This window comes from Agelaius phoeniceus, chromosome 1 (genome assembly GCF_051311805.1).
Source record: "Agelaius phoeniceus isolate bAgePho1 chromosome 1, bAgePho1.hap1, whole genome shotgun sequence".
Lineage (NCBI taxonomy): Eukaryota > Metazoa > Chordata > Aves > Passeriformes > Icteridae > Agelaius > Agelaius phoeniceus.
The window spans coordinates 22,015,569-22,027,835 of record NC_135265.1 but is presented as its reverse complement, the minus strand read 5'-3'; the positions used below and the strand labels follow the sequence as shown (position 1 = coordinate 22,027,835).

The following is a 12,267-nucleotide window of genomic DNA, read 5'->3' as shown; positions in this document are numbered from 1 at the left end:
TTGAAAAAAAAATAGTGGATTTTTTTGGGAAGTTTCCACAAATTGCTGCAATACCATATTAGTACTGACAATAGTTATTCACAGGGCTGTCAGTCACTGATAAACACTTAGTACTTTAGCTTTTTTATGATGGAAGGAAACTCTTAATTTCAGTCACATAAATTATTCTGTTCAGCTCAGTGGAACTGTTTGCATGGTTAAGTGTGATAGCTTGTGTAAGCAGTTATAAAATTGGGATCTTACAATGATAAGCCATTTTAAAAACATACTTTTAAAGACATTAGTTTTGTGTTCTGCCAGCTAAAATGTATTCCTAACTACAAAAGTTTGTAGCTAACTATTGCTCTTTGCCTGGTTATATTTTTAGGATGCATTTGTGAAAATTATTCGAATAGAGGGAATTAAGTCACTGTGGAGTGGGCTTCCCCCAACACTGTAAGTTGAATCAGTTATTTTGGTAACATGCTGTAAGTTATGGTTTAAAAAATTAATTAATTATTTTTGAGAAATTAATATGCTTATTTCTAAGTTATTTTAAAAATTTGGTCAATTCTGAAGTTTCAGACTAATCAGTTCAATCAGTATAATTTTTACCAGATTTTAGAATTTCCCGATACATTCTCAGTAGTTAAGCAGGATCAATAGACTTCTCATTCTGCTTTTTTTTGATAGCATCATCGAATCACAAGGATGGGAACTGATCACTTGAGAGGGTCAGTCTTCAACACATTCTTGTTGTATCTTGTTACTTAATGACTTGCTATCAGCAGCACAACTGTTTCCAGACACTCTGGTGTTCCACCTCATTACCCTCACTTAATTTTTATAGTCATCTTCTTTATTTCAAAGAACTTTGGGGTTTTATTCTATCTGGATAAACAGATAATTCATTTTCTCTCTACAAGACCAATTTACATATTTAAACATGGCAATCAGATCTCCTCCTGGTCTTCTTTTTAGGTTTAACAGCCCCAAACTGTTTTATCTTTTTATTCATATTGACCTAGTAAAGATAGAAATTAAGACCTCTATAATTATGTTCTCCTTCATAAAACAAAAACGTTTTCAAATCTAAGATGTGTATTAAACTTGTATTTTGTAAGGCACAAAGTGTGAAGTGCCCAGTGGGAAGCACTGGTACGCTTTTGATTTGCAGACAGTGCTCAGTATATAGGCACGAAAAAAGCAAAGCATGGTGCAGTTCAGCCTTGTTAACCCTCCAGTATGTGGCAGTTTCAAAATACAAACCTTAGGAGCTGACTGAACTGTTCAGTCACTACAGTTTTTTTACAAAGCACATGTTCTGTTCTCCAGCAGAGAACTAACTTCTTTACTGGAGAGAGTCACACAAGTAGGAGAGAAGATACAAACTAAGCCATGTTGGTTTTCCAAGCATGATGGTCCTCAGTGGTTTTTGGTAATGGTGGTACATGCTGTGTTGGCACAGACATAACACAGAAGTGTAATTGCCAGATTATAGTGAGGTGTGGTGCTTTTCTCCTACACTGAATGATTATTGAATCTACCTGTTGCTACTACAGTCTGTACTATGCTGGTATGGAAAAAGCTTATATTTGTGCATACTACGCTGTCTCTCAAGTAGTGAATAGGCTGTTGATCAAGAGCATAATATCCAATTGTTACATAAATAAAAGTTAAGTTTAGTAGTACTTCTGTAATATTTTGTTTGGGTTCTTCATTTTCAGATCTTTCACTTCTCATTCTTTATCAAAATAGTTCTGGAGCTGGTATGGAATAGATTTTGACTGAGATAATCTACCATCATTTTACTTACAGTTTTCCCTAATGAAATGAAAACCTGGGAAATGTGTAGGTTTGAAACTCTGAACTAGAGGCAGTGAATCAAAGCTATGGGATTAATGTTGGTTTTTTTATTAATGCATTACACACAGCTGGAGATTTTTTTAAATATAAGTAAAATATCAATACAAGATAGTTGACTTTATTCTCCTGCTTTCCTGGTATTAATTTAAATTTCTTCTCTTATATTTTAGAATAATGGCAGTTCCTACCACAGCAATCTATTTTACCTGCTATGATCAGCTGTGTGAAGCTTTGAAAAATAGACCAGGAAAGCATGATGAGCACATTCCAGTTATTGCAGGTTCCTTAAGCAGATGTAAGTTGTCTTCTGTTTAAAGAGAAAACTGGAACATAATACCTCTATGCTGTTTTCTTGACTTTTATTTAAAGTAAATATGCTGTGGGTTTAAATGAGAGCTAGGAGGAATACTGTTATTACTAGTATTTCTTGGGCAACAAAACCCTCTAACCTGGAATAATGAGATTTGGTTTTGCTGAAACACTTTCACTATATTTTTAATTTTTTCAGAATTTTATATTTCTAGATTTCTACCAAGGACAGTTTAATTTAAGTCTGTTCTGCCATCAATCTAATAATAAAAATTGTAATTTGCTATCATGGAAAGTACATAGGTAATTATAACTAAGATGAAAATTAGACTTGTAGTGGTTTTACTGCTGTATGATGTGGATGGAATTTTTATATTTTCTTACTTTTGTTTATCCTTTTCTTCATCTATTTTTGTAGAATTAACTGAGAGAATATATTTTAGGGCTTCCTTAGAAGGGTCTGATGATGCAGTTCCATGTTCTACCTGTGACAACCATGGGAGCACTTGCAGAGTAGTGGAAAAAGGATTGCTATTTTGTGGTGTTGTAGCACATTGTTCTTAGGCTGTTCCAGATTTTAAGTTCATGTGTAAAACCTTATTCCAGCAACAGAAGAAAAATTCTTCGATCTAGTAAAATTTTTAATGTTTGTTAGATGTGCGATGGTAGCTTGTTACTGAATGATGACTCACTGACCATTGTGCAAGATGCAAGAGTTACTTTATCAGATACAGATTGCTTGCTAATCATTCTTGATAGTTTAAAATAAGAGTGGCAAAGATGCATAGAAATCAATAAAAGCTTAAATCTGTAACCACAATTCTGTCCTTAACATAAAAAGAAGCCTTAAACATCAAGATTGCTTTCTTCAACTTACAGTTGAAAATGGTAATGAAAATAATTGACTTTAAGTACTCAAAATTTTCAGCCTATTTATGTTAGGCTGAAAAATGAGGATTCTCAGCATGTTACATTCTTTACAATATGCAAGCATTGAAAAAAAACCCCTAAATTGGAAATGTAGGTACTGTGAATAGGCATGTTTTTCTTATCTGGAAAGGAAACTTATTTTGAGAATTAGTTCAAGGAAAATGGATGTGAAAAATGCATGTATTTTATGATTGGCTTTTCGCAAATATTAAAATGAATATTATATGTGTTGTGTTAGAAAGTAATGCTGTATTAGTTTTCTTAAGTACTGTGTTAAATATAGTTTTAGGTTATAAAAATTGTTAAAATAGAAAGGATGCTATGTAGGATACTTTTTTAAAAAGAAAGGACTCGCAGCGAGATAGCAGCCACAGGACACCTCAATCTTTCAGAGAAGAAGAATTTATTGCCCTCTTATCAGAAGAAACAAACTTCTTCCCACCTCGAAGGCGCTGTCAGGATTCAGAAGAAGAAGATGATGACCAGACAGAATCCTGTGTTTGAATGGAATTTATGCATCATGTATGAAGTGTATGAATATACAACAGGCTGTTGCTTTTAAGGGTTAATCCTTTGTTAACGGGTGCCCTTTTTCGGGCTTGTGCTGCCCAGAAAAAGGTACCTGGATGTCCGTAACTCTTTCGTTCTATTGTCTCATACTGTCCGAATTCAATTTGTCCAAATTATTATTACTCTAATTGTATTACTATTTTTATAACCATTTTATTACTATTAAAGTTTTAAAAAATTTAAAAACAAGTGATTGGCGTTTTTAACAATGGAAGAGTTGAAAAGAATCAAATATATAAAGTAAGGTGAGGCATGACTTGAATGCTCAGGAAATGGAACTATTAAATACTGATTTTTCTAAAAAAGCCGTGTTTCCTTTGCAGTTGGTTCTGCCACTGTGGTGAGTCCCCTGGAGCTGATCAAAACCCAAATGCAGTATCGCAGGTCATCCTACAAGCAGCTGTACCTGCGTATCAGCACCAAAGTGACTGTAGATGGGTGGCTCTCCCTGTGGCAGGGCTGGGCTTCGACTATTCTGAGAGATGTGCCTTTCTCAGGTAAGGTTTATTTCCCATGCACGTTTTTGTTTATGTTTTTATATTATTTTTCTGTGCTTTTAAGTAGTTTTAATAGTTGGCTTTAGGAATGACCTGAGATTTGTCTTTTTTGAGTGTTTTTATTTATAAATTCTCTGAAGATGTGATTTTTCCCCCCCATTTTGTTTGTGGTTACCAGATAGGATTCATTGTTACATTCCCTTTCTCTGTACTTAGACTTTCTTCTCATCTTTAGCTTACACAATGACTGCTTTTGAAGAGTTTCAGCTGGAAATTTTCTCTGTGATAGAAATAGTGGCTATTTTCTGATAAACATGCTGTATCTAAGTGTTCTGTTACATAATTTTGGAAACATGTACAGAGAGTGACACAGTAGTGTCTTCAAGATTTTATTTTTTTTATATCAAGATGAATTTGTTTGTATAACTGCTCCAAAAAACTCTTTAGCAAGACTCGAAAGCTGAAAGCCTAGAAGAAGAAAAGTCTGATTCAAAGCACAACTAGTCTTAGGGCTATTCCTTAAGGTAACTGGGACAGGTGTTACAGGGGAGACTCCTAAAGCACCAGCAAGCCCCTGTCCCTTTAAGACCTGTTTCTGTCAGAATACTTTTGGATCATCAGACATCAGTTGTCATTGAAGCAGTTTCTGTCATTGGGGTAGTACCAGGAATCTTTAAACACTTTACGTTGGCCCAGAACAATTCTTCAAACCTATTTTTGGAAAGATTCTTATTCAAAACTGGTTTTGGAGTCAGAGAACCCTTGAACTATTTGACCTGCTATCTCTGTTGTCTTACTTCACTCTTAAGATGATCTGGTATCTAATTTAATTTGTGTTTCCAATCAATCTGGGGGCCAGTCATTGGTTTGGGCTGTTATAGGATATGTGTACCCAGAGTAAATTTTAAATTGGCTGTGAACCAAACTGTGACATAAGTGGGGTGTGATGAGGATATTTACTTTAAAATTGCTGTTGGTAGTTAAGTGAGTAAACTGAACCAAATTATTTCAGCTGTCTTCTTTTCAGAACTTATAGTGCTCTGTTCTCTTTCACTTAGCTACTGGAGGGTGTTTGAAGATTGTGATTGGAATGTATTTCCTGCCTAAAGATCCAGTTCCCTGATGGGACTTAATTTAGTCTTCTGTGATAGGGAAGGCCTCTCACCCTATGAAAACATGGTTTCACTAAGGCTAAAGAAAACTGCCAGAATTCATCTGAATCTTTTCTCTGAAGTGTTTCCTCTTCAATTTTTATTTTTAATTTACTTATTTTTCTTCTCTGCCAAATGCAATTTTCTCTTAGGCTGTTCTCTAAGGTTCGTAAGGGAACTCTAAAATTCTTCATCTGATTCCTGCTGTCTGACTTCAAGTAGAAACTCTTATTCTTTTATTGATTTTTGTCTGTAGCAGTGTGGCTGGAACTAGTGAGCTTCCTTCCCCTGCTGCTTTTAACAGAGTGGGAAGATCAGAGGGAGTGCACAAGGAAGAGGGCACTAAGGTGATGTGCATTCTTCTTAGCACTTTTCAGGTTCTTGTGTCCACACCTGCTGTTTCTCCACTGCTCCAAGCCAGGCTTGCTGATTTTTAGTCAGTTTCCACACTGCTCTGGCATTCCCTGGACAGCCAGTGGCCACTCACTCATCTGTACCCATACTTTGTGGGCATGATGGTAGAGACACAAATTAACCTAGCTGCATGTTGAGAACTACTCAACCAATAGTGAACGAGCAAGTAGAAACATGAGTAAAGGAAAATGTATTTAAAAAAAACCCAAATGCCACAAAATTCTGTTTATTTAAAGCTAAGGGTGTTTAATACTGCTTAATGCCTTTTCCAACTGTGTTTCCTGATAATTTTTTCCTCATAACTGCTCTCTGTCTGCTATGGTGTCCTCCCTTTGTACCTTCAGTCCAAGCTCTTCAGTTTGAATAATGCCCCAACAGAAGCTGCATCTCTGGTGTTCTCAGTTTGCACCTTTGCTGCAGGGAGTTCAAGTCAGCTATCTCAAGAGTTAAAATCACTGTAACATGGAGTTGAGAAAGCAGGTCCTACTGAAAACAGGCAAACAGCACAGCATGACTCAAGGAGCACAGGATAATTAGAATTCTGCTTTATTCCTAGCCCAAGTGTTCATGACATGTTTCAAGCATGTTCCTTGGGACGCTAGCTAGGCTGAACAAAACTTAAGTTATGAATGCCTAAAACCACAAAAATTGGTTTAATAATAATATTTGAGTCCTTCTTTAAGCAGTGTCACAGACAATATAAATGTAAGTGGCGTTCAGGGAAATGTGTCCTGTAAGTTCTTAAGAAAATTCTGGCTTTAGATAATTTAGAGTTTTGTACATTTCAATAGTACGTTCTCCTCAAATCCTCAGAATGCCCTCTGAGATACTGCCTACCTTTAGTTTGGTAAAATGCTGGGGGCCAGGCACATGTGCTGGTAGTCTTCATGGCAAGGAAATGCTGTGCAATTTTTCTGCTGGCACAAACTCCAGAACTCAGTTCTGAACATTGTTACCTTTCAGGATATGGAGCTGTCATTTGCAGTATTTGGTCAACCAACTGCTGTAGTAAACCCCATAGATTTAGGAAAAGCACCATGGAGGATATGAACAATAGGAATGCTGAAACAGCAAAAGAAAATTCCTGTTTTTCTGTCCTCCACCCCTTAACCTACCTCTGTAACCCTATAAGGCAATGTCATGTTAACCCCTTACCCATTGGTCAAGCTTGGATCCTTTCCAACCCTATAAAAGAAGCATACTGTACCCCATTAGGGGAGAAAGAAGAAGAGCAGAGACCCTTCACGGACCTCCCCAAATAAAGCCATCTCTGTGGAACAGCCTGCGCCTTCTCCTTCTCCTCTCTCTCTGTCTGCTGCAGCCTCCAGCCCAGGGCACCACTACCTAGCAAGCAGAGCTGAAATCCTGAGAGCTTGCAATCACTACAGAGCTGATAATCACCATGCTTGCTGGATGGTAGCCCTGCGGCCTTGGCATGAGTGAGCTAGCTTCGGGCACCCGGTCCTTACCCAGGGACTGAGCTCCTGAGCCCTAGTGCTCTGCTTTATGATAAGGCCAAATCAGAGGCTTTATTAAACTGCCATGAGGAATAACTCTCTAATTCAGCCTAGTAGTATATCACTTGAAGTTTTAGTTAGAAATCAGAAAAAGTGCCATTTAGTTCAGCAGATGGTCACAGAAACAGATGTTACTCCTAAAAGTTGTTTGCTGGACCTTCCTTTGACAGTCCCCAGAGAGGCATTTCCCTATTAGTAATTCCAGGGAGCAAAATCATATTTTTTTGGTTCTCTCAGAAATAAAATTTATACTGTGCCTCAAAAAAGTATGAGGCAGTCCTGAGCAACATTGCATTTTGTATTAAATATGTTTTTGTAGAATTACTGAGATCTGTGAAATATGCCTGAAAACACAGCAAGTAATTAGATTACCTTTTGATTTATTTTAAATTGAATGTTTTATGGTGCTTGGTTTAGATTGTATGAAGGTAGGGGTTACCTAAGGGAAAGACAAAATGATTAGGCTAATTTGTATCATATGAAGAAATTTGGGATATGGAGAACAAGGAGAACACAGCATCTGTCCATGGGTTATCACACAGAACATTTATTATGCTTTCAGCTCTTTTTTCTGTTTGCGTCTATTGCCACAGTAGAATTCTAACATCTGGACTTGATATAAGAATTTTTGTACTTGGGATCCAAATCTGTTGTAATGAAAGTTTATGTTTTTGTAATCATAGCAATGTATTGGTATAATTATGAACGTTTCAAGAAGATGATGTGCAAGGAAGTTGGTGCACATGAACCCACATTTTTTGTTTCTTTTACTTCAGGAGCAGCATCTGGCTCTGTAAGTATATTATTTCATTTCTAGTACTATTCTTTATTATTAGCACTAATAACTATTTTTAAAATGTATGGTTTTAGATTATTCTCTTAGAAATGTTGTATATTTTGGGGTGCTTGTACTTTAAACACATGTGGTATGGCATTCAACCTGACTAAAAAAATCTGAATAAAATACAGTGGTCTGACATAAAAGACTTAAAAATATAATGTGCTTGGAATATCAAATCTAATTTTAAATCATGTGTGCACTTAATTTAAAAATTTAGGGTTAAATTTTAATTTTTTGTGCACTAACATTAAAACTGATTTCCTGATAGATTGCAGCTGTTGTAACTCAGCCATTTGATGTAGTGAAAACACATAGGCAGACCCAGCTTTGGGAGAATGAGACTTTAAAAAGTAAGTTGCTGGTAAGCATAAAAAAACCTATAGTGTTTCAAAATAAAAAAAACCCTATAGTGTTTCAAAAAATAAAACATAGTGTTTGGGTATGGCTTGTGGTACGAATTGTAAATATTTGCCACTTTTAAAGTATATGCAAACATTTTATCACTCAGGCATTTTTTCTTCTACAAATTGTAGTATCTAGACAAGATATATTTTATCTCCTAGGAGAATACCATATTTCATTAATGGCATGGAAGAGGGAAAAGGTGTGAGTTCAGTACAATTTCGCTTAATAAGATGGTACAAAATTGAAACAAAGGAATCCAAAGCTATTACATTTAGGCAGGCCAATTGCAAATTTGAGATGTCCCTGCTTATTGCAGGGATGTTGGACTAGATGACCAATAAAGGTTCTTTGGTTCTTTTAAACCCAAAGTATTCTATGATTGAAGTAAGTTATATTTAAACAGGCAAAAAATTAACTTGATAGCAAACATTCAGGTAACAATGATCTACAGAAGAAGTCTTCAAAATAACATTCACTACCACTTGCTCCTACATAGCAATATTCTTGTGATAAGTATTAGAGTAGAAAGAGAAATACTGTGCTCAGGTTGTATATTTTTTACCTTCTTTTCATGAGATTTCAAAAAAATTATTTTTGAGGGCATATTAATGAATGTCCCAACATCTTTAAAGGATGAAAGAGGAAGTTTCTGTTTTGCTCTTGTCAGTAGAGCACTGCTCTGTTTTATAAAATTGAAGTTGTATATAATACCTTTCTTTTCCATTGCTTGGGATGTGGACCAGTGAAGGACTTACATTAACCTAAATAAATATTATGTCGTGGCTTTAAGATTACAGACCATTAAAAAGGCTGAGTATCCAAATAGTTTCTGCTTAGAAAATAAGTGTTCACTTTTTGGTATGAGGTTTCATTCTCTCAGTTAAATATTTTTTTTCCTAGAGTAATTCTTGAAAGAAATTATTATTATTTGATTGCAGAACAAGTATTAAAAAAGTTTTAAATATAAATAGTTACTGTTTTTAATTCTTTTCCTGTGTTGATGAATGTAAGAATTCCTTCCTAACACCACTTTGAAACATGTGTCTGCCATATATTTATTAGGTTAATATTCATAAGATTAATTTATATTTTTAAAATTCAATTATGGTAATCTTTAATTTGTGCCAGTTTAATTCTTTCCAAATCCAGTTACTGTTAGAGTTGGACACTGACTATGCATTTACATTTCATCTCTCAAAATATTTGACAATATTCTTGTCTATGCAAAAATATTTTTTGGCTTCCAAGGGCTGTGGGATATTCCTGATGAATGTATTCTATGAAAATACTTTGGCTTTTTTCACCTGTATCATCAATCCACTAAAGACTATAGTAGCTGTTCATATATCTTATTCTAGGTTTTACTACAGGTCTTTTCCATGTCTTGCTGTTTCAACTTGTGTATTTGCATACTGTATTAATTTAACTTACTATATAAATAAGATGGATAAAATTAACAAAAAAAGGAGTTAAACCTAACAATTCTGTTACTGTCTCTGATTTCTAAAAATATCATTCTGTGGCATTGCATGGATTGCCTAATTCACTGTTGTCTTGTACTGTATTGAGTTCCACAGAGGGACAGTAAATCAACCTTGGCAGTTATGAGGAAAATTGCTGCCAGAAATGGGGTTACTGGATTATTTGCAGGTAAAATTTTTCTTATCTCTAAAAAAATTCAGACTAGAGAGTTCTTAATTGTAGATTTTAGAATGCATAAGTTTTATATTTCCATTTCTGTGAACACTGTCAGTTATGCAATAGTTTGCATGAAGCAACAGACACGCAGACATTGGCCTCTCCTGGGATCTTCTTGGTAGAGTACCATGGGCTAAAGTCCTGGAGGGAGGAGAGGCCCAAGAAAGCTGGTTAATATTCAGGAATCATCTCCTCCAGGCTCAGGAACAATGTATCCCAGCAAAGAGAAAGTTAGGTGAAAACTCCGAGGCCTGTATGGAGGAAGAAGGTGCTCCTGGACAAGCTCAGACACAATAAGGAAGCCAGGACAGGTCACCTGTCACAGAGAAATGGTCCAAGTCAACAGAGATCAGGTTTGGAAATGAATCTGGCCAGGGATGTCAAGGGCAACAAGAAAGGCTTCTATAGGTATGTTGGTGACCAGAGGAGGACAGGGGAAAACATTGGCCCTCTGCTGCATGACTCTGGCAGCCTGAGGCAGAAATGACAAGATACTGAGATTAAAATAATATTGAGATAAAATCCTATTGTAGCTCATACTGAAATGATCATCAGCAAGAGACAAATCCAGGATACTTACCAGACTTCACCACACTGCACTGGCTCACTAGGGCCCCTGGTGTAAGTGGCTGCACAGGTGGTTAAACCTTGCAGGACTTGTGTTTGCTGAAAGAGATTAAACTGCTTTATTTGCTGTACAGTGATGGCATAGCTGGGTAACAGGATTTGCATATTTTAGAGCACTGGATGCTAACAGAATGCAAGACACCACAGAGTATCAATAATATTGATATCGAATTCAGTTAATAGATTAAAACACTTACATTTCAGTCCTGACACATGGGTAGCAGAGTTTAGAGATACTCTTGATCAGCCCCCAGTTCAGTTCAGTTGGCCACATGTAGCTGAGATGACTGGGGTTGGCCTGCCTGGCTCCTTGCTGCTGTTCCAAAGGCAACAAGTTCTCCATAGGCTGTGTGTCATCTGTGCTGGCTCTTGGCAGACATCTTTGCATTTCAAGTGGAAGTAGAGGGCTGGCTGTGTGTGGACAAGGGGATTCAGCCTTATTCCCCTTTCTCTAGACTGAATCACTTGCTAACCTCCACTGGCAAGATCGAAGTTGACTATAATGGGAGACATTTAACACTTACATTCCATCATTTATTCATGTGACCAGGGTTCTTCAATTTAGTAGAGGCCACCTCTTGTGTGCCGGAGCACAGGAGCCCTGCAGGCCCAGGTGCTCCCTTTGCATGGAGTCAGAAGGGGCAGAGACACAATGGACTTGAGGCAGGCAGACCACACAAGACAGCAGAGGTGAGGGCATAAGGTTATTACACTGCTAATACCTACAGCCAGTAAATTGAGTATTGTGAGGTGTGTGAGCAGGTAGAATCCCAGCTCTAAACTGATTATACTATGGTATCAATATATTGTGATTGTACTGCAGCACTTGGGTGTGAAAACAAGTAATAGTGAATACTTCCTTTTCTCTTCTGGGCAGGTATTACTCCACGGCTGTTTAAAGTTGCTCCTGCTTGTGCCATAATGATCAGCACGTATGAATATGGAAAGTCTTTCTTTTCTCATTTAAATGAAAAAAAGAATCAACATCCATAATTCTTCTTTGTCCAATTGTATGAAGGCAAAGTATAAGATGGAAGTTGTGCCAAATTTAAATCTGTGAAGATGTTTTCTAGAATTCCCAGTGAATTTCTACCATTACATTTGGTAACTAAATAAAGCTTAATTTTTAACTTTCACAAAGGATTAATTCACTTTTTTTACCTCACCCTTAAACTGTCATTGAGGATTTTATGACTTCTCTTGCAGCTGGAGGGAAAAAAGAAAGGAAGGAAGAACAAAAGAAAAAAGAAAGGAGGAAGAGAAGAAAAATTGAGGCTGGACATAGCAATGAAGAATAATGACTTCCACTGTGCAAAATTTTAGTCATGAAAATTACTAAATTAACCTAAAATTTTAGTTGGGTTTTAAAATTATGTTTAAAAATGTTTTGGGTTTCTAATTATATTTATTTCTCAGTAAGGAGGTTGGTACAGAGTGAATTCAATAAATACTTATTTATTCTT

At 36.3% G+C, this 12,267-nt stretch overlaps 1 protein-coding gene across 2 annotated transcripts in view; it reads left to right on the top strand.

Moving 5' to 3' along the window:
* Positions 1 to 12,267, top strand: part of SLC25A40 (solute carrier family 25 member 40) — a 16,987-nt gene extending 4,720 nt beyond the window's left edge. Inside the window, exons 5-11 of one of the 2 annotated variants that reach the window (XM_077174697.1) lie at positions 368 to 435; positions 2,016 to 2,140; positions 3,978 to 4,151; positions 7,917 to 8,026; positions 8,343 to 8,424; positions 10,049 to 10,129; positions 11,682 to 12,267. In XM_077174697.1, the coding sequence (XP_077030812.1) occupies positions 368 to 435; positions 2,016 to 2,140; positions 3,978 to 4,151; positions 7,917 to 8,026; positions 8,343 to 8,424; positions 10,049 to 10,129; positions 11,682 to 11,797 (756 nt within the window). In that variant the 3' untranslated portion in view covers positions 11,798 to 12,267. Of the gene's footprint in view, positions 1 to 367; positions 436 to 2,015; positions 2,141 to 3,977; positions 4,152 to 7,916; positions 8,027 to 8,342; positions 8,425 to 10,048; positions 10,897 to 11,681 lie in introns of those variants that run through there. The other variant, XM_077174695.1, reaches the window with a different exon arrangement.